The following is a 22,628-nucleotide window of genomic DNA, read 5'->3' as shown; positions in this document are numbered from 1 at the left end:
TCTCCTGCGGAAAACATCACCGCAGCAATCATGGGTAATATAAGAGCCTCCTTCGAGAGCAGCGGAAAGGGGCCTGGCGGCCAATCAGACAGTCTGTGAAAGGAAGTGGAATCCACCTGGTTTACACTAATCAGACAGCTGTTCTGTATGTTAATGCCAGACAGATAGACGGAGCGAGACCAGAAATGGCAAGACAATGAGCGAACGTCTGCAGACGAAGGAGGCAGAGAAAAGGCTGACCTTTTTCATCTGAGTGTAAGAACAGATCACGGCGAGGTCTAATCAGTGACCACTGATGCAAACCCTGAGTCTTGTTCGAAATTCAAAAAACATTCAGCCTGGTTATCAAAGATCATTTTAAGCAGCTCAGCACACGCACGCACGCGCGCACACACACACACACACACACACACACACACACACACACACACACACACACAAGAGAGAAAGGAAGTCAGACCGGTCAGCGTCCTTCCTTTGATTCCCTAAAAACAATCCTATAAACATGAAACAAAGAGGCAAATTAAAAGGTAAATCACAAAGAGAAGGCCCTAGTCTATCAAACATGAAAAGATGTCTGGAACAAACAGAGCTGCAGGAGGGCGGGGGGTTTGAGGGAACGTTACTGTTTCTAAACTACAACACTGATCACAGAAACGGGAAAAGTCCCTGCTGGGATTCGACTGATCATGTAACGCCCTTGATTTAAAACTCATTCACAATTTGTAGGCCAGCCAGTTTCAGCTATTTGAATGTTTAATGCCTATTTTTCCCCTCCATCACATAATCAAAGTCATTTCAGCTCCATATGTCTGATACAAAATAAGTGGCGGCTACAGGAGAGGAAGTAGACTCCACAGCGACACAACAAAGCAAAGACGAATTCCCGCTAATGCTAATGCAAGGGAAAGACTGACACCTGCTGGTGGTCCGTGGCGCTGCAGCACACTCTGGCTTTTCTTTTTCCCTCCGAGAATGCAGAAGGTCATCCATTAAAACATGGCTTCACAGGCTCTGACCTATTACATTTATTATGCAAATGAAACTGAACCGTGTCACGCTAACATTTGCGGTGTGATTAATGTTATCTCGGCTTTCACCGGGCTTTCTTGTTTTTCCCCTTTGAAGGAAAACTCCAAAAGAGCTGAAGGTCACGGATGCGCAGGGCAACTCCTGCCAAAGGAAACAGCAGGCGGCCGTGACTGCGCGCTATTGAGCCTCGGCTCGTCAGATGCCAACGGATGATGTATGGTGTTGTGTAGCTGGACTCAGATAAGGTGAGACGTAGGCAAGCTGCGCTGAAGACGAAGGAAAAAATAAAAAGTTTTAGCTTGTGTTGAGATTTTGTGAAGATCCAGCTCTGCGTGCATTCGAAAGGAGAACGGGCTGGCTGAGCACGGTTTCTACACAATTCATTTCCTCTTTATAAGTCATCCACTTCGGTTTCAGAGTTTAAAAAACATGTGAGCAGAAAAAGGTTGAGCTGTTCCACTCCAATCTCTGTGAGAAAAGTAGAGCATTGTTACATTTCTTGATAGTTTTCTGAGGGGGTTTTATGGTGCAGGTGCAGTAATGAAAATACCTTTGGCCTGCTTATTCTCAATTTAATTCAATTTAATTAAAAATACTTCAGGTAAATGCTTTGGTAGCTAATTATTGAAGATTCTTAAAGGAGTTCTTGTAGATGGCAGTGGCTGTGAGCAGCTGTAGCAGTCTGTATCACAGGGAAACTCAACAAGCTTCTGACTGAAGATACAGTTGATGTAAAACAGTCTGACGAGGAAAAGGTTTCATTTTGTGAAGAATTATTTTTATTTTAAGCATATATAACAGATACGCCTGTCAACATGTCAATAAACAGTATAATCCGACAAATAAATATTAATTTAATATATAAAAATAAATATATTTACATTGAAATGTCACCTGAGTTACTGCATTTTAAATGTTTCTTTTAAAGAATTTATTACAAACAATATTTTTATATCGAGTGGCGCTGAAATGAGCTATTTTTTACACAGCAAATACCTTCATTAACCGCTTTCTTTCCAAATTCCCAATGAGACACAAAGTGAGATATTATTTGTTAGTGCTTAATAGGACAGATTTTATAACTGATATGACTCATTTAACAGAAACTATTTTCTGCAGGCTTCATTTGGGATATCCTGCCTCCTGGTAGAGCCCAAAGGAAATTATCCACGCAATGAAAATGCATTCTTGAAACAGCTTAATAATCAAAATGAACTTTTCGGAGAACTTGTGTTCTGCGAAAGAGAAGCCTTGAGCTAACAAAGACGACAAAAAAAATGAAATAAAAAGTTTGTTTCTGTTGTTTTTTTTCCATCTTATATGGAAGGAGAGTTGTGCTTAAGAGACAAGCAGTTTGCTTTCAGAGTCAAGTTGCGGCTGCATTTCTCTACATTGAGGAACACCAAATGAAAAGTTTGGCCGGGATATGTTAACAAAATATTAATTCATAAGATGAAAAACGCAATATGTGAAATACCATTTAAAATTAAGTTACCACTAAAATCCTATTCACTGACAGCATAGCAGGGATAATTCAACACCTAATTAGTACCAACCCCGGCTTTATTTATAACACGTTAAACACCAGAGGACCAAAGTGCAGTAAACACACAGAAGGAAATACATAAGACTAGTGTAAGAGGAAACTAAAGATAAAACAAGACAGAAAAAGAGTGAGATTAGCATCAAAGACCCGAACAAAAGATTTGAGAAGTGGTTTAAAAACAGAGAAAAGCCTTTTCTAAATTACAGTGGTATGTAACAATATATCATATCTACGCTACAGTATCACTGTGTGCAATGTTTGTATCGCAAAGGTTTGTTTGTGTGCAGCAATTATTTTATGATCTATTCCAAGGGTTATAAACTTGCATTTTTCATGCAACATTGAGTCCGTTGGTTAGAGTTCCACAACAGCAGCGGAAAAAAATGATATTACCCAGAATGCTAAAGGTCAGAGAGTGAAGGATTCACAGATGAAAAACAGAGGAAAATGGGGAACATACGGTGATTGATGTTGGCATCGAAATAGTTACCAGTATTAACCATTGCTAGACTCTCCAGTATCATGAAGCCCTACTGGTAATCCATTCCACATCCAAAAAGGAACAGCCGACTCTGCTCACTTTATAGGTTTCCCAGTAGATACTGGTACAAGTTACCAGAAACGACTTTAGTACTGACTGGTCCACACTAAAGTCAAACTGGAAACGCAACATCAGAAGACTGCCGGTTGCTGATTGGCTAACGGAGAAGCTTCAAGCACTCTGCTGTACGTTGTTCATCAAGGAAATGTGGTTTTCCTGCTTAGCTTGTTTGCTGACGTTTTGCGACTATCACGGTTTGCTGAAGCTCAAATCAAATCAAATTTGGACATTTGCACATTTCAGCAACAAGGCGGCTCAAAGTTCTTTACATCATAAAAACATCACGTTGTCACCAATTACGAAACAAGCAATAAACATTGCATTTAGTCAAACGCCAACATCCAAATCATCAAGTAAATATACATCAAATATGATGATCGATGTGGGTTCCAGCCTAGATTTAAAGGAACTCAGGGTTTTGTAGTTTTCTGGAAGTTTGTTCCAGATTTGTGGTGCATAGAAGCTGAATACTGCTTCTCCGAGTTTGGTTTTGGTTCTGGAGATGCAGAGCAGAACCAGAAGACCTGAGAGGTCTGGAAGGTTGATAGAACCACAACAGATCTGTAATGTATGTTGGTGCTAAGCTGGTCAGTGATTTATAGACTAACAGAAGCATTTTCCCTGACTGAGTTGTGCAGACGCTGCTGCAGTAATCAATGGGACTGAAGATAAACACATGGAGGAGTTTCTTTAGATCTCGCCGAGACATTAGTCTTCTAATCCTGGAAATGTCCTTCAGGTGATAGAAGGCCGACTTTATAATCGCCTTTATATGGTTCTGAATGTTCAGGTCAGATTTCAGACCCGATTAGCTTCTGGCTGCAATAACAGAAGCTGTGTGCTGTACTCCAGCTCGATCATCTTTAGGTAAAAAACAACAAACAAACATAACTTCAGAACTGTAAAAAAAAATATATCATTATTCGCTGCAGCTGTTATTTCTAACCGGAAGTTTAATTTCAGTGTGATTAATTCAATGCTAACTGTACTTGACCCAAGTTGGCAAAATTTCACAAATTGATGAGAACATGTTGAGAATTAGAAATGTTCTTTGGCTTAAAGTCTCTCTGTCGCTGTGCTTTTATTGTACCCATCAAATTTAGTACCAAGAATTTTAATGGAAAAATTTAAATTTTTCCATTGCAACATATTACATTTTGCAACATTTTGCCTAGTGTTGCCTAGTGATACTGTTGCAAAAAAAATAACAAAAACAACTTAAGAGCCATTGAGTCAGATGAGTGAGTTTGGAAGAGTCCACACTTTATCCTTCCTGGAAGGGAGAATAAAGAGACAAATCGCTCTAAACCTCTTCTGACCTCGCCTACTTAACTTAGGATAGCAATCGATGGAAGTACTGACAGACATGATTACTGTACATTAACATAAAAGAACAAATCAGACGTATGTGACCTAATGGGTTCATGTTCAGATTTTGTGCTTTAAATTAAATTAGAAAGTTAATTTAGCATAAATGCCTATAATTCCTAATTTGAATTACTATCAGACTCATCAGACAAGAAGAGGACCTAACTTTGCCATGCTGGTCTCTTTTTCCGTCATATTTTCAGCTTAGCCATGAAAATATGTCAAATGCATCTAGTTCCAACAAAATGACCGCACTGCAGTTTGCAAGTCGCTCCGTGCCTCGTTTTCACCCGCAGCGTCACGTTTGCCCTCTACGACCATCTGCTTCCATAATGCATGCAGGACTCTTACCACCGTCTGAGGTGCAGGTCCGTCAGCGGGATGCTTCGCATGGCCGATCCCAGCAGCATGAAGAAGGCCGAGAGCAGGAGGGAAGCCCGTAATCCTGGACAGGAAAGAAAGATGACGAATAGACATGAAGAACTGGCTGCAACTAAAACGAGTGAGAGAGGTTTATTTTACGACGACACCGCGTTCACAATTTGTCCTGATCCACATTTCTGTGTCACATGATTCTGCTGCAACCTATGAAAGCATTCCTCACTTCCTGTAGCGCGAGATCAGACTTTTAGTTCAATCAGTCAGAAAAACTGGTTAAATATAGAAAAACCACTTTCCTACGTTTCAGGTTTTCATTTATTATTTCACCTATTCTTACTTACAGATTGCAATGCCGAGTAAATGTATTCATACCTCCTTGAACTGTTCAATGTTGTAGAATGACCCAGTCAAAGTCTAGATCTCAATCTAATTGAGAATATGCAGAAAGATTTGCTAAATACAAACAATTTTCACATCTTTCTTTGTGAAAAGAAACAAAAATACAACTTTTTTTCTTGTTGCTTCAAAATTATGAATCTCTTTGTGTTTATCACACAAAATCTCAACAAAGTGCTTTGAAGTCTGTGGATAAATTGGGACAAAATGCAAAAAGATAGCGCAGTATGATTAATTTAAAGGCACTGAATAATGCCAACCCTAACTAAAGTTGGACGAAAAACAATGGCTGCAGTTTTTCCTTTTTTTAAAATGAGTTTCAACAAAAGTGAAAGTCTGTATGTCAGACTTATAGAACAGTGAGGCCTCACAATTTTATCACCTGAACATTTCATGTACATCAACAAAAAAACTCTTGGTATCTAAGATTGCCTGAGTTACATCAATACCATGAATAAAGCTTTGAGAAAGTTTGTCACTCTTAGCCTTGAGGATATTTAAGCTACACATTATAGTTGGCCTATTTCGAAGTGAACCATAATTTCCTAGATCTCTGGTTAACAGCCTGTAATAAAACAGAAGGGGTCAGATAAGCTGGATAATCATTAACTAGTAAATAGGGGCTTCAGTTCTGATCTGCACCTCTTCTCAACGTTACTTCACTTTTCTACCGGGCGCGTTGCTTTATCTTCTGGATCTGTGCAACAACTTGATTCCTTTGTGTTTCAGCCTCTGTGTTGCACATTTGCAGCCTGCCTTGGAACACTGTCCTGCAGCAGGTTTTGTAAAAGCTGCAGCTGTTTTAAAGTTTAGCCTCCCATTTGACTTCCAGCAGGAGCGCCTAGCTAATTCAGTGATCACGACTCAATTTTTGTGCTTTCTCTAATGTGCATTCTGTTTTATACTTTACGTTGTTTGCCATGTTTGAACTGGTGTAGATGCTACATTAGATGTTACGGTGCTGCCAGTGTCCTCTGTGACCTCAGCAGGTAGAGTACGGTCAACCGTGCCAAATGTGGGCATCTGCTCCAGTGAACACTGTCCAAAACGGTAATGAATTATAGCCGTCAAGAGAATCGAAATGCATTTCTGACACCTGAAAGTAATATCCAACAAACACTGCATACACACTGCATATGTGTGTAATTACATATTTGAGCCCACTGATTATCAGATGCCAGTATTTTTGCGACATGCTGTGTTGTGAGGTTGAAATGAAATTGTTCTACTCTCACAGACCTGGCTTGGGACTCATTCTTGACACAAATTCCTGCAGCACCGTTTTAATTTTTTTGTTTAGTTGTTCAAAATTTTTTTGTGGATGCGGTTACTGCATGGACAAATGCAGAGTGGGAGTGATAATTTTGTAAGATTGACAATCGACCAATACTTAGAAACCAATCTGCAGCATTATTCTCTGCTCCTTATGTGGGTCAGTAGACCAGCTACAGTGTACAGTATTGCACACTGTAAGCTGATATAGTGACCCATAAAGCTTTATCTCATTAGACGTGGTGTAGAAGTTGGTCAAAGGCTGTTTGCTGTCTGGGGTTCAATTACAAGTCAAGAAAGTTATGACTAAAAAACTAGCTAAAGATCTTGTCAAGATGTTTCTTGTGAGAAAAAGCTTCAAATAAGATACATTTCATCCAAAAAAGAAAGAAAAAAAAAGTCATTAATTTTAAGGGGAAGCCATAATATGCATACACTTCAAAACCAACCATTTCACCTTTTCAGATGAAAGAAATTTGTTTTGTTTTTTCATTAAGTGTAATTAAAATTCAATATGATTGAGTTTTGCAGCCAGAACTAAATAAATAAATAAATAAATAAAAGATTTATCGGGAACCAAATGTCAGCACATCCAAAAATGAAAATAATCATTTAAAAACTTACATTGCATTATTGCTTAAGGCTTTCATCGTTCCTCTTTACAAATGTTTGCAGAAGCAGATATTTTGAGAGGCTGCTGCACCGTCATCATCTGACTGATTCCATGTTAACAGGTAACCACGGTTACTTCCACTTCCTCCCTTCATCACCACTTAAGTGTAGTGAGGTCAAGAATTTTAAATTCTAGAAAATAATTGATTTTTAATGTAGGCTATCAGAAATATATATTTTTTTAATGCTTCACAATATTTTAGTTGCTCCTCTCTCAACTTTTTAAATTAGTTTTATAAATCAAACTTCTCAAAAACATCACTTATAGAAATCATGGAGAGCACCTTTAAGCAAGAATTAACATACTTTTCATTAATATTTCTGTTTGTAAAAGTAGTTAGAGTGCTGTAATATTCTAATGTTAAATGTCATGTTTTCAATTACCTGTAAGTGGAAAATTATCATAATTAACAGAAATAAAAGCTTTCAAACATCCATCTGTGTCTACGTAATAGCTGTACAGTCTCTAAAATAAATGGGCTTTTCAATAATATTCTGATTTTCTGACTCGGTCTGTAGTAAAGTGTTTCTGCCCAGAGATTAAAGATAAAAATCCTTCATCCACAGTGACCAGTCTTTTATATGAAACTCTTCTAATAAAACCGGCAGACGTACTCTGATCTAAAACTGAATGAAAGACCGTGAGCAACAGTTATCGGCAGATAGAAAACGGTTTTATAGCCAACATGTGCTTCAGAGAAGACTGTGAAATGCTAATAACATTACACAAGTAAAATGTTGGGATCAGAATTTTGGAAAGTAGTCTCCATCACCAAATAATTATACCGTCAAAGCATCTTTTGTAACGCCGACGCTTCTGCGACTGGATTTCTCTTTAAATGGCGACACCTGCCTGGTTGTTCACAAGCAGTTTCTACCTCCGAGTAAGCAGGAGCTCTCAGCAGGGAGCGAAAGCCTTTCCCCCACTGATTCGTGTCTCTGCATGTGGATGTCAACATGTGCATGTATGCAGCACAGATATCCATGAAGGCAGACAAGGCTTAAACCTGTAGCGACCGCTCTTGTAAACCAAATCAGACCATGTGACAACGCAATTTGAGAAAACAGGACATCTTGTTCTTATTTTTTTTATTTTTTTTAGGTTTCATTAGTCTGTGAGAGCAGCTTCACATTGACTCACTGTTATTAATTTCCTAACATTTATGTAAAGAAGGAGAAATGCAGACTGAAAAAAACTTTGGGAGTTCTGTTTTTATCTGCGCCAAAGTTCTGATGATGAATCAGGATCACAAGACTGTCAGAATTATTCGGCTCAGGTTTTTGCATGTTTGCAATCAGGATAATGAAATGCAGCACTTTGTCAGACAAAACTACTTACTAACTCAGTGTGGAGGATATTACACACTTTGTGTCAGGTGATGCAGTGTGAACTGGTTAGGTGGGGCCCACTCTGACTCAGAGGCTTAAGTTGGGTTCTTCCACTTCCTCATAATAAATCGAAAGCGCTTCCCAAAATATTCAGGAATTTCTCAATGCTGATGTCAGTGATGACTGAAGTTTTAAAATGCAAACATGTTCTAATAGTGTTTATGTTCAGATGGCCCCAACTTCAGCTGTAAACTTACCGAAGGGAACCATGGCATAATTAATTTATCATTTGTACAAATTACAGTTTTGACATAGGCTCTTTACCCAGGGCAGCACAGTTTTAGGGGGCCGCAAACAAAGACTTATCTTGCTTATTTACATGTCCTGTCAATGGAAAATGGACACCCCCTCACTAATGTACAGTTTATACACTGTAAGAAAATACAAGTGCACACCAAAGTGTCTAAAGATGCCATCTTATTTACAGTTTGTAATTCAATGCCACATCGAAAGACTGTGTCACATTTTTGTTTACAAGCAAAACACTCTAGAAATCTAAAATGTCTAGAGTGGCTAAACCTGAAATTGATTATTTTACAATGCAAGATTATTTTAAAGTGTAGGGGAGAAAAAATATATATATATTATTTTATTTTTAGTATTTAACTTTGATCAGATCTTTGAACAACTGAGTGAAATCATTTTTTTAAAATTAGCAAAGTTTTTTTTTTTTTCAAAATTTTGTTCAAAGCTACCAATACTCATACAAAGACTAAGCAAATGTATTCATACCTTAATAAAAAAATAAAAAAAACGGTGGCAGTAGGTAATAATCATGTGGTCTTTAAAACGCTGCGATGTCTGATTTTCATCACCCAAATTCTTGAGAGTTTTCATTATCGAAACTTCGATAACATAATATCTAGACAGGACACGTTGTACCAAATTAGAACAACTCACCTTTTTTGTCCATTAACCACATAAACAGCAACCAGGGAAAGAACCCAACCGGGCCCCACAGAACCAAAACTGCGATGTCAGACTTGGTGAACCCGTAAGCCTTTACAGCCGAGTTCTGAATGGGTCCCCAGAAGTTCCAGACCATCCCTTGCATGAGCGCCAGCAGGGAAAACAGGGTCAAAACCAGCCATCTTCTGCCATAGACCCGGCTGTTTACAGGCTGGCTGTTAGTAGTCCCAGCGGAAGTCGGAGCAAGAAGCGGCTCCCTTTCTGCCTCGGTGCTCGAAGCGGCACCCATAGTAGCCGCTCGGTTGTCAGTGTAGTCCGAAAGCTAATTTTTACGTCTGTGTTTGAGGGACAACAGAAGAGCTGCTCAGCTATTGTCGTGTACAAAAATAATAACAGACAACCCGACAGCCCCCCCCCCCCTTTTTTTTTTTTTTTTTTTTTTTTTTTTGCGAAACTGCTCCACTGCGCATGTCCAAACGGAAATAGTTTGCGGTGGGGGAAACTGGTGTGCTACCGCCGCCATTACGGCCCTGCTTACGCGCGAGCTTTACTGAGCATGTTGCAGCCAAAAAAGAGCCAAAATGGAGCAGTTACAAGAGCCAAACGTAAATTGAGAGCTCGCTGTGTCATGTGAGTTTTGTTTATATCCGCCAGAAGTTCCTCTGCACGTGTAGGGATAGGTGAGTGTTGCTTTTCCATAGAAACAGACGTCTCCACGAAGCTAGCTGGAGCTGATTTCACTTGGATATTTTCACCGTTAAAAGGAAAATATGAATCTATGCTTACAAACAAACATAAGGCAGCTAACATCATTAGTTCCATTTTTATTTTCCAATAAATGTACAGCCCCGTTCAGCTGGTATTTTGTTTGCAATTAGAATAGACATCATCTTAATTATTGAAGTATGCTAAAAGCAAAAGGTAATGTTAATAAGTTGTAGGATTCCCGCTGTTGTCTCATTATAGTTCATTAGCATTCAATGCGGAAGTTCAAATTTAGCTTTAGCTTCCCAGCAAGATTCAATTTCAATAGTTTTTTGGGGGGGAAATTGCTTTCAAAATACATCCAACACGTCTCAGAAAACAAACAAACAAAAAATCATTAAACAGGAACGACGTGCAAAACGGATACAAAATGACTAACCTGGCAGTTATTGTGGTCAAACCAAACAAGGGTGCGATTAAATAGTACCATTTAATTAAAAAAAAAAAAAAAATCAACAAGTTATCCGAACAAATTTTCTTCAGATCTTCTTACAATGTATTACAGAAATAGAATGAATATGCAGAAGATTATTTTTTTTACTCAAGACAGGCGTTAAGATGACTGCTTTTTGTTGCTAACAAACACATCACCACACCCCCACCACTCTGCTTGACAGTTCATGTAAAGGTTTTGTGGTCATACAGGATTAATGTCATCTTTCGTCTTTGCTCTAATTTCAGAGATTTCTTTTGATAATTTCGCACCCAACGTTTTGGATACTAAAAATGGCTGACTGTTGGGTGATGCACACCAGATGGTGGTTTTGCTTTTTATTTAAAAGAGGATGATTTAAAGGCATTTCTTATATTGTACTTGTAGTTTTAGGTTAGGAAATTAGGTTATTTTACAGTAAAGTATATCTACCAGCAGCTGGGTTTTCTGAATTATTTTAGTTTATCTGAGGTTAAGAGTCAATTAACCCAAAGAGGAAGAAGAACCAAAAAGAATATTAATAGTGTTATGCAAAGTTTTTAAACAGAAAGACCAGGGCAGGAATTACAAATTTTTCTATTTTATGCTTGTAAAATAGTTGTAAGTAGAGATTAAAAATGCAAAGAACAAATGAGGGCAAAGACCTAACAAATCAATGACATCCAAATGACTGAAAACTGCATTTAATAAACCAAGACCAGTCTGTTTATCATCGGATTCAAAAGTCAAGTAAATTTATTAGTAGTCCAAATAAAATAGATTGGAAACATAGAGATACATTTTACAGAATATATTATGATCTCATAATGAGTCAAATTATCATTGCTTCCTTTAATTTTCCACTTGCTGTATGCCTCAAAAAGAAGACATAGAATAGAATAGAATAGAATAGAATAGAATAGAATAGAATAGAATAGAATATACTTTATTGATCCCGAAGGGGGAAATTGCTTATTTGTTGAAAGCTACTTCATCTTAGGTGATAAATACAAAGTTTTATCACCTAAGATATATATATATATATATATATATATATATATATATATATATATATATATATATATATATATATATATCCTTCTGCATGCCATCTGTGCTTGGCACAAATATTAAACGCTGACTCTGCTAATACCGTATCTTATTCCCTTGCTGCAACCTGTGAACAGCGTGGACCCCCAGGCAATGGCTGCCGTGACCCCCATTAAACCCTTCAGCCCAGAGGAGACCAGATGGATTTTGGATCATTTGCAGCATCCTGCAGTTTTCCTGAACATGACCCAGGGCTGGCCTGTCCTGCACTGGACTGCACAGCATCTGTCAGGCTGCCTCCAAGACAGGCTGATCCGATTCAGACTCGGAAGGAAAGAGGCAACAAACGGTAAGAACGGATGATGGATCCCTTCAGAGGGAAGGCGTCGCTCCTCAGTAATAAATCATCTAAAATCCATGTTTAGCAAGAAATTGGACCTCAAGCTACAGTGAGTCTCCTCTGGCTCTCACCAGGTTAAAGCTGTTTATGAATTGAGGTTTCAAATGCAGATGGAAAGAAAACCATTCGAAAGTACTGAAAAAAGATTGAAGGGCTTATAAAAATGTGTTGCAGGTTTTTTTGTTTGTCTGTTTTGTTTGTTTATATAATTAATTTAAAATGTTTTAAAGCAAAGGGATTATGAACAGAACTGAAGTTCATCCAAACGCTCTTGTTTCTTCCTCCCTCTCTGCAGCTCCTCTGTTTGAGACTCAGTGTTCGTACATCGAGGCCAACGTGGCTCAGTTCCTGCGCTGGACTCAGCATCAGACCGATGTGGGGTCTTTCTCTGAATACCCCTGCTCAGAGTACTGGGCTTATGCTGACTACAAGTACATCACCACGCTGTTTCACGATCAGCCTTCCATGTTTGAGGTAACCGTCCTGCCCCACTTTTTGTTTCCCTTGGGCATTTGGACGCTGTTGGATATTTGTGATAGAATCGCCATGAATTCTTTGGAACACCCTGAGATTTTAATGAAAAAAATCTGGTGGACTCAACCAGTAAATAGAAAACAGCTTGTTATTGCAACTTTCAGCAGGATAATGTTTCAAAGCATGTGGCCAAATCAATTCTGAAATGGATCACCAGACAAAAGCACAGCCATTTCTGTCCCCTGGCCTAAATCCTAAAAAAAACATTTGGGTGCACTGAAAGGAGCAGAACTTAAATCCCAAATCTCTGAATGATCCTGTCCAAAAAATAAAAGGAATGGTTCTCGGTCTCTCCATGTATTCTCTGTGAAACGTTACAGAAGAAGACTAAGTCCCGTCCTATGAGCAACAGGAAGATGAGCAGCTGGGATGCTAGTAGTTGCACCACCAGTGAGTTTGGCTAAAACAAAAATGTCTTCAGACTTTTTTTCATAGAAATGTACTCAATAAATATTCTTAATTTAAAGGTTACATTTATTTTTTTATAGCTTAGTCTCCACTCCTTTGCACACTCCTTAGATATCTTAACTCATAATTTAATTTAATATAATAATAAATAAAAATATGCTGCTCACTTCAGCCTGCCAAACTTAGTGGAAGAGATTGAAATGTTCAAATATTAAGCGTTGTGTTAAAAGCCAGAATAGCAGTTCCCGTCTTTCATTTAATTTGAGCTTCTTGTTTGACATTTTACGTTTGTCCCCGAGCACCAGCAGCTTTTTATTAACTAACTGACTCATCCTCTGCTCAAGAATCACATAAGTGTCACTTTTGTTTGTTTTTTTTTTGTTTTTTTAGCAATGGTCTGGAATTTATAATTTTTTTTTAGTCTGTGTGATAAACTCTTACAGGGCATCCACCTGCAATTATTATCTACTGACATTTATGGCTATGAGACGAGCAGAGAGTCACGGTGCAGGGAGGAAGGCTTCCTCAAGGCTAAATTGATCAGTCTGTCATTTCCAGCTGCTTTCATACAGAATAATGACTTCATTATTCTGGGACCTTGTGGGATTTAATACTTTTGCTTTGGTAGTAAGTAACTGACGAGGCAGTTTTCCTAGAAACAATTACCAATCTTAAGTTTACTTTTTCTGCTTGGACAACTTCATTTGTTTCCGTATGTGTGCTCTGTCACTGCGGCTGATGGTGTAAGGTTATAAATAAGCAATGAGATGGCGGGGTTGTAACTCTGGTGACAAGATCAGCCCTGTTTCTATAGTTTTGAAATAATTATGGGCTAAATTAATTCAGTAAACTTTAGTTATACTCTGGACACTGTTGTAGAAGGAATAAACGATTCCTGTTTATTCCAGGATGTAAAGTGGTCTGAGTTTGGCTTTGAGGGACGAACCGGGAAGGAGAGCACTCTGTGGATTGGCACAGAAGGGGCTAACACGCCGTGCCATCTGGACACCTACGGCTGTAACCTGGTGCTGCAGGTTCAAGGACGGTAAGAAGGAACAAACGTAAACCCATCACAAAAAAAAAAAATATTACACAAGCTCAGCTCTTCAGCTATATCCCGAACTGGCCCCCCAAATTTTCCTTTTCCGGCTTTTGTTTTGGAGCTAGAGAGGCATAAATGCCAATTAATAAAAGGTAAAAATAAAAATAAGTTGTTATTAATGAATCAAATAATTAAACGGGCCAATTTTTTGAAAAAAAAAGATTTAATTATTACTCTAAAAATGAGTTGGAAAAACAAAAAAAAAAAAGGGCCAAAAACATTGTTTTAAAAGGAACAAAACCGCTGTGGGCGCGTTACTACGGCAAACTACATCAAATTCACATTGGACACAACCTGCATCAGTCAAAGAAATTAGCTTCATTATCTGCCCACCATGCATTCGACCTCTAGTGACCTTTAGGACAACCAGTAGCTACTTCTCTGGCACAGGAGTTGGTACCGGCGTGCTATAGTGAGTTTTAGGGTTGGCATTTTAAAACTTCTGGTTATTGACAATAACAGCAGTGTTGGTATCGGATACCAGATATTGACATCGGCTCAAACTTTCATATCGGTTCATTCGTGCTATTTTCAGTCGGTCAGTTATTGTTAAGGTAACGTTTACCTTTCTTTGAATAAAAGATCCCCTACTTTGAAAATAAAGTTTTTGAACCAAATACGGATGAAGGCATCTGAGAAATTAGGTCTTTTTTAAAGCTGAATTTAAAGGGTGTGTTTAAACCAATCCCTGCCATTTAAATCTGAAACAATGTCACGCTTAAATTTAACAGACAGGACCTGCAGCCGAGCAGGATTCCTCGTGTGTATTTCATCGCTGTTGGCGGGGAAAGTTTTCAGCCTCTTAAGCGCCCGACTCTTCCACAACGCTGAAGGTGAAGAGCACTCGGCGCGGTCCGTCCTCTGCCCTCTGGAAAGGATTTAATTTGTCCCTCTGCTCTCCAGAGGAGCAGCAAAGAGCAGACGACGAGGCGAGCCACAATAACGGGGCGGAGCGAGCCAAGAAATGAAAAGGAAAAGGTCTGCGTTATCTCGCTTTGGCGGCCTTTCAGGGAGCAACAGTTGTGTCTCACAGCTTGTAATTGGGTCTCGGGTTCTTTTATTCGGTATTGATCTCTGAAGGAATGAAATGCAGCTGCAGCAGTCTTTTGACTCTGCTGATCTATGAAAATACAACAGCGTTGATTGATATCATGACATTTGTCCTTCTGCTAGATCAGATCAACAGGAAATTTTAAAAAAAAAGCATTGGCAAAGTCAAATAGGTTTTAAACAAACAATAGAGGGAATTCAATTTAGGTTTTAGGTTAGAAAAGATTGTTTGGGTTTGCAGCTGTCAAATAAGGGCAGAGATGGAGTGTGGATTGGGTTTTTAGGAATTCAGCTTTCTTTTACTGCTTTTTCCTTTTTCTCTATGTGGCATGAATACCGTGAAACAGATTGGACTCGGATTAAAATGGCGTCACTTCTCTGCAGGAAACGCTGGCATCTGTTCCCCCCTGAGGACACGGCGAAGCTTTACCCGACCCGGATCCCCTACGAGGAGTCCAGCGTCTTCAGCCAGGTCCACGTTCTCCGTCCAGACCCGAGGAAGTTCCCGCAGTTCCAGGGGGCCAGGGCCCACACGGTGACTCTGGAGCCCGGGCAGGTCAGAGTGTGACAAGGTTAAAAATGCAACCTAATCTCAAAGATGACACTAGTTGATGAGTTTATTGATCCAGGACGCACAAAGAAAGGCTTGGATTGATTTATCTTCAAAGTTAATTAAAGACTCTTTTTCACCGTCAAATTAAAACTTTCTTACTTCCTTTTTCTTTCTTTGATTGATGAATCAATGGCCACTTTCTATGACAAAGTATTAACACGGTACATACGCCGTCGTAAAAAGTCCTTTTGTAACTTCTGGCCTGAACCAGAATGGAAAAAGTGAAGTTTTCCAAACTTTTATCCTTTTTTTTTAACAGATTAGAAAATGTATATTCTAGTAAGTTATCTAAACAGACGGAGTAATTCTCATACAGTTTTATAGCAAAAGTATTCACTCCCCTTAAAATATTTTCACACCAAAGCCTACTCAAAAAACACAGTGGGTTTATTGTGTTTATGTGACAGAGATGTGTCTTTGTGAAGGGGAAAGAAAGAGAAACATTCTTTATCAAAACCATGTAGGAAAAAAACATCCAAGAAGGTATTGAGATCATAACAATTGTTAATAAATTGTACCTTAACCTTACCTTCCTGCAGTCACAGCCGCTTTTTTTGTTTTGAAGCACATCTGTGAACGTCAGGATTTCAGGTTTTCACACCTGCTTTTAATTAGATCTGGACTTTGGGCCGTTCTGAAACATGGCTTGTTCTAAACGTTTCCATTGTAGCTCTGGCTGTGTGTTCATGGATCCTTTCCCTGTCGTCCGGTGCTCTCCTCTATTTTTCTCGTTGCAAAAAAAACCTCAAATTTTACAAAGTACTCTTGGTCTTGTTTCTAGTGCAAATATCTTATTACGCTTGAAGTAAAACAGACCCAGCTCACAAGTCACTTTTCAGCAAGATGCAGGAGCTTGTTTTAAATCAGTAATTCCTTAATATTGATGAGAAAGTGCTAGTCCCACTAGCTTATAACGAGACATTTTTCCCAAGTTATTAAAATGGAATTCAGAAAAAGAAAATTAACACAGAAAAAGTGGAAATTGGGGAAAAAATAAAAATAGAAATTTGAAAATAGTAAAACAGATTTCATTTCTCTGTGCACCTCTCCGCCGTATGAAATTACACTTTAGTTGTGGTTCTGCTTCACCTTTGGGTGATTTGCGATTTTATGTCAAGGAAAGTGAGATGATGAGGTTTGTAAAAGTAAACCTCGTCATCTCTTTGGACAATGTGTTTGGGTGGGGGAAATCAGGGTTAAGTCCAGGTCAGCAGGTCGAGTGACGATTGACTTAACTTCCCACTTCAGATAAAGATGAGCTCTAAATTACAGCAGAGCTGTGGTAAACTTTGGGGGTGGGGGCTAGGAGCATTAACGTTTCCTCTTTCTCACCGTACAGTTCCTTTTTTCCTTTACTTGCCCTCCTTCATCCTGTTTCTCATGTTTTTTACTCAGGAAACAGAGAAACCAGTCCTTAGTGTCTGCTCTTCTCTGGGCCTCCTCAACCTTTAGAAAAACCCGCCTACGTGTTGATGCGAGTCGATTCTTAGGCTGAAGTCATCGTTACCTGCTTAATTGAACATCTCTTCTGAGAAAGATGACCTAAGTATGTTTCATCAGAATCCCTGTCTTTCTTTTTTCTGGAAAAATATTATCAAGGTACATTTTTTTCCATAATCAAGTCCCGATTGAGTCTGTGCGGCATTCCTGACCTTTGCACCTTTAACCATCGATTTCATCGGCCTCCTTGCGTTTTCTGCTGCAGCTCACATAATAAGTAACCTTTGGTTCCTGCAGACAGCTTTTGGTCTGAGATTTGCTTTAGTCTACATTTAGAAATGACTTGTTGACATGGAAGCAAAGGCTGTTGGTCTCTATCTCTCCTGGACTGAAGTCGATAAACCTTCTGCGTAGTTTTTTTTTGTTGTTTTTGAGTCGCTTTATGAATGGATGGACCGCTAACCAACGAGGGTTCTGGTTTATGCTGCCATCTGCTGGATTATCTGCGCACTTAGTAGCTTTTTATCTTTGGAAAACAGAAGTTTAGAAACTAATTGCTGCCATTGAACTCTTGATAAATTAAATGTTTTTTCTCTCTCTCTTTCTTATCTCCTGTGACCAGGTGCTTTATGTCCCCAGGCACTGGTGGCACTATGTGGAGTCAATAGATCCCATCACCGTCAGCGTCAACTCCTGGATCGAGCTGGTACCGGCGCCCCGTCTCTCCTTCGTCCTGTGTTCTTCACCTAAAACTTTCCTGAAGCAACGCTCTGAATAGTCCAAGGCGCTCTGAGGTTTTTAAACTCCTGTGGAGTCTGGGAAAGTGAGAAATTTGATTTCATTGCTTTGTAAGTCCGTAGACGTGGGAAAAGAAGTTGATAGGACTGGAAAAATGCTGTCATTTTTTCTAATCAAATACCTGAGAAGTAACAGGGTTCCTGTGTGCAGTCTGGAAAACTCTGGAATTTTAATATTGATCGTGGAAAAATATTTGTTTTCCAAGACTTTGCTCCCCGTCACATGGTCTAAACGTTGTGTCCCGTCTTCTCTCACACGCTGCTGTGACCTTTCTTGTCTTTTCTTCCTTGCTTACTTCAGGCTGGGGGATTTGGCTTAAAAATCTAATCTTTATTTTTTTTTTCATACCAAATTTGATTTACGATTTTAATCATTTTTGGTTTTCTCACTTCCTTTCCATAAAAAGAAATTGCAAATGACAGAAAATATTGTCAAAAACAGACTTTTCTTTTAGTCATCCCTTCTCTGAGCTAACCTGAATTTTAGATTATAAATAATTAGAAGCTGTAAAACACACTTATCTAACAAGATGGCGGTCGTGAAACCTAAGAAGTGCTTTGGTGGGAAAAAGATCTAAATGAAAAAACTTTATCAATTGATCAAATCAATTTCATAATCCGAGTTGCTTCCGTCTTCATCTCCTTCTTTAGCAAATTGGTTTACAAATGGGGCAAAGTTGATTTATACTGCTTTTGCTTTATAATTAAAATCACTAGAAAACTGCTTATTATTTTTACTCAGATTATCTTAGTCTAATATACAATGTGTTTGATTGGAGGCATTTTATTGTGACAATGAAAACAGAAGCAAATTTCTAAGCATTTTCACAAACACGATAAAACTGCATTAAATGTCAAAATTCTAACAGATAAATTGAGATTTTGCTTACGTTTGTCTCTCTTGTTTCTGCACAGGAAGTGGATGACGCAGCCCGAGTCAGCGAAGCCGTGACCAGGACGGTTGTGTGTGCGCTGAAAAGTGCGCCGAGTGACGACAACGCTGACGCCTGGCTGAACCCGACCGAGGTAACGGATACATGCTGCCGTGAATCCAAGATAACATAAAAAACAAAGAAAGTGATGACAAACAAAATGAAAATCCAGTTTCCAAATACTGACATGTTTTTCTTTTTATTATTATTATTATTATTATTATTATTACCTTCACTAAAGATTGAAAAACATGAAATACCTAAATGTGCGGCAAGTTCTTTGAAAGCGGCAGCCATTTTAAATCAAACAGAAATAAAAATGTAAGACAGTATTATTCCCACCTAAACATCCTTATTTTCATCTAACTAAAAGAAATGCTATCAAAAAAATCACTATCTCTGGAGAAAGCAACTAATAGTTTTTAAGTCTCCATCCAGTCTGCAGTCAGATACAAAACATCCTCACCTTTATGGAAAGCTTTTGTCTTACCGTGGTCGCCCTCTAGTGGTCCTTTTCAGGGCTACCAGCCACATTTGGCTACTTTTTCTTTTTCTCTCTCTCGGTACCTCATGGAAATTCTGTTATCCCACCTCTAGAACATTCTTTAGTTTGTGTTTTTAAGCTGCACTGAGGCCACAGTGTGCATAGAGAGACCACAGCTCTGAAAATGGACGGCTGAACGTGCGTATTGTTATACAGTGAAGTTAAACAGATCAGCCAGAACAGCTGTATGAGAGAATCAGTTTTATTAATCTACGCTGACAGCAATAAAACCAGCTGACTTATAACATGTACGTTCCACGCAAGCTGCCAAAACGGCTCTTTTTATTGGGATTTTATATGAAACACTAACACAAAGTGGTGCAAAATTGTTTTTCTTTCTCTTTTTTTCTTTCCTTCCACTTCACAGAGGAAAATCTAAACCTGAAAAGCATGGCTACTTTTACCTCTGGATAAGATTCATTACAGCCAGTTGCATTCAGAAGTCACATAATTATAAATAACGTTTGCATGTGTGTAATGTAATCTAATTATATCCAGCTCCTGATGTGTGAATACAAATTCATGCCACACTTTTCAGATTTGTGTTTCTAGATGAAAGTAGGGCTGCATATAACGATTATTTTTAGCTAGTGGTTAGTCTATTGAAAATTCAAATGATTAATAGAATAAAAGAAATTGGCAAAGTCTGCAGATTTTTCATTTAACCACTTAAGCCTTTCTAGATAACTTTAGAAAGGAATGATGCGGATAAACAAATACTTCATTTTCTTTTTTAAGCAAGTTTAGGTTAACTTCTGCTTTCAGTACATTGTTCTTTCCCTTTGTTAATCTGTACACTCCTATTAACAATTATTTAATTACTAAATTAGTTCACAATTATTATTTTAATAATCGATTCATCACAACTAATTGTTTCAGTCATAGACAAAAGTTGAAAACACATAAAATTCCAATAAATATGACAAAACAGGGGGGGTGAATACTTTTGCAAGGCACTGCATCTGATTCCTTCCCAGAGTTAGAAGAGATGATTTGATTTCTTTCGTTTACTGTCGCTGGTGTAAAGCTTTTCCAAGTTTAAACATTTTCACACAACACCAAATAAAGTGTTTTGTGTGATTATTAGTTGAAATTCTGGCATGTTCTGAAGAAATGTAGGCCTATAGCAAACTAACAGATCTTTTTAAAAGCATTATGAAGTTTAAAACATTAAATATTTTTTTAAAAAATTGTAAATTTTCCAGGAAGAAAAGTTCTCCCATGAAGAAAACATGCAGTTTCTTAACCTGGCAGTGTCTGCTCAGAGAAAGACGGGCCTCTGCCACAGCAAGCCCAGTCCAGACCCGAGGGCCACGCAGCCTGCCAAACGGGACTCATGTGGACGACTGAAGCTCAGAGGAGACGGGGTCCGACTCCCGTTCGGGGAACATCTCATCCCCGTGAAGTGTCAGGACGACGAACCGGAGAAAACGGTTCCGGAGGACTCCTCTGGTGACGCTGCCGTCTCTCCTGGGAACGACGGCTCTGCTGGGAAAACACGCACATGTGGTGCTGATTTAACTCGATTTAGCTCATGCGATTTAGCGGCGGACCACGGGAATAATCAGGGACCTTCGCTGATCACCACTAACGACCTGTTGGACTGTCTGGTCCATCCCGACATCATCAGCCGTGTGACAGAGCTTCTCCTGGAACGGCACAGAGGCGGCCATCTTTAATCTTCGATCTTCGATCCTCACCTGCTACAGACGTGAGGCGCTCGGCGTCGAACATGGATCTCCAGCAGCAAGCTGCTCACTTCCTGCTGTTATGTGACACCTTTCATTTGTCCCCTCATTCTGCGGTCCTCGCGCTGCGGACTCCAAATTTGAGTAAACGCAATTATGTGGTGAGTCATGCCGGCGAGTGGCTCTGACATTTCCTCCCTGTGTCATCCAGAACATGCTAATCTGGTTTAGCTGCCCCGACAGAGGAAAAATGAGCACCTCGATCAAGTTAGAATGTTAATGCAACAAGTAATTCAGAATAATATTCCTCTGATGGAAGCATTTGTTCTCTCTGTGATGCTTTGTTGTCATTTAGTGACAAAAAAATTGGGCCTGAACCTCCATGACTTCCTGATCGTAATGGTTTCAGGATGTCTGAGAGCTGAATGTGGGGTTAGCGACTGAAACCGACCAAGATGTTTCAGACGTCTACATTAAAGGTGTAACATTCTTCTTATTTAATTGAATTTACTTGTTTGTTGCATAAAAGTCAATTTCTGTAAACTAGAATGTCATTGAAAAGTTCAGATATTACATCAGAACAATAATAAAGAAAAGGGTTTCTAAAACAGAAATGTTGTGCTATGGTTTACACCGTCATCGAAACCCTTCACAAGAACAAGCTGGCTTTTCATAAAAATCTGTATCTACTCGTACGTGGAAAGTTTAGTGGAAGGAAAAGCTGAATGGTACATTTTAGAGCACATCAGCTTTCCTCTGCTGACAAGCTTAGGGAAATACAGATTTAAATTTTTAATACAAGTAGGCACAAAAAAAAAAAAAAAAAAGACCAATGCCTGCCCTAATAACCATGGTGTCACTGTGATTGATTGGCCAGCAAATGTAACGCACCTAATAAACTAGGTGTGTTTGAAGAGTAACAGACCACTGCTGAAGCAGTCTGGGCTTCCTTAAAACCCCCATGGCACGCTGCACTGATGCAGTAATTTGTGTAAAAGGAATCTCATGAAAAGCGTTGAGTGTACATAATGTGTCGTTGAGAGGAATACCCTTCACTAGGTTGACTTTTTGTTTTAAAATGTCTTATTTTGGGTCTTTTCTACAATTCTAAAATTTTCAGAAACTCAATTGGCTGTAAGCTACAATTACACAGAAATAAACTGTTGAAACATACCAGTCTGTGTGGAATGCCTTAATTCTCCCTGTTGCTTGGGCACTTTTTCCTTCCTCTAAACTTTCTAAGAACAGCCTTGGGTTCAGCACGATGCAGCTAGCTAATTTAACAGTAACCGTTCAATCACTGTTCAAATACAGGTTCCGATTGAAC

At 38.9% G+C, this 22,628-nt stretch overlaps 2 protein-coding genes across 4 annotated transcripts in view; one reads left to right on the top strand and one right to left on the bottom strand.

Annotated features, from left to right (window-relative positions):
* slc49a4 (solute carrier family 49 member 4) overlaps nt 1-9,996 on the bottom strand; it is a 48,307-nt gene extending 38,311 nt beyond the window's left edge. The window contains exons 1-2 of the mRNA XM_015059149.1: nt 9,558-9,996; nt 4,899-4,992 (exon numbers count right to left, since the gene is read on the bottom strand). Coding sequence (XP_014914635.1) covers nt 4,899-4,992; nt 9,558-9,855 — 392 coding nt within the window. The 5' untranslated portion in view covers nt 9,856-9,996. The remainder of the gene's footprint in view (nt 1-4,898; nt 4,993-9,557) is intronic.
* A 19-nt stretch (nt 9,997-10,015) lies between these two features.
* On the top strand, nt 10,016-22,474 carry hspbap1 (hspb associated protein 1). Of its 3 annotated transcripts, none has more exons than XM_015059146.1 (8): nt 10,017-10,196; nt 11,931-12,142; nt 12,489-12,667; nt 14,044-14,180; nt 15,672-15,843; nt 17,963-18,046; nt 19,053-19,163; nt 20,819-22,474. In XM_015059146.1, exons 1-8 carry the CDS (start codon nt 10,123-10,125, stop codon nt 21,290-21,292), a joined length of 1,443 nt encoding a protein of 480 aa, XP_014914632.1. In that variant the 5' UTR covers nt 10,017-10,122; the 3' UTR covers nt 21,293-22,474. The 3 variants fall into 3 exon arrangements, with proteins under 3 accessions (XP_014914633.1, XP_014914632.1, XP_014914634.1); XM_015059148.1 differs by having other exon boundaries at nt 10,029-10,246; XM_015059147.1 differs by lacking the exon at nt 17,963-18,046 and having other exon boundaries at nt 10,016-10,196.
* Nucleotides 22,475-22,628: the final 154 nt, after the last annotated feature.

Source organism: Poecilia latipinna, unplaced genomic scaffold (assembly GCF_001443285.1).
Source record: "Poecilia latipinna isolate Pla-1442-1.1 unplaced genomic scaffold, P_latipinna-1.0 Scaffold1604, whole genome shotgun sequence".
Classification (NCBI taxonomy): Eukaryota; Metazoa; Chordata; class Actinopteri; order Cyprinodontiformes; family Poeciliidae; genus Poecilia; species Poecilia latipinna.
This window is presented reverse-complemented; position numbering and strand designations above follow the sequence as displayed.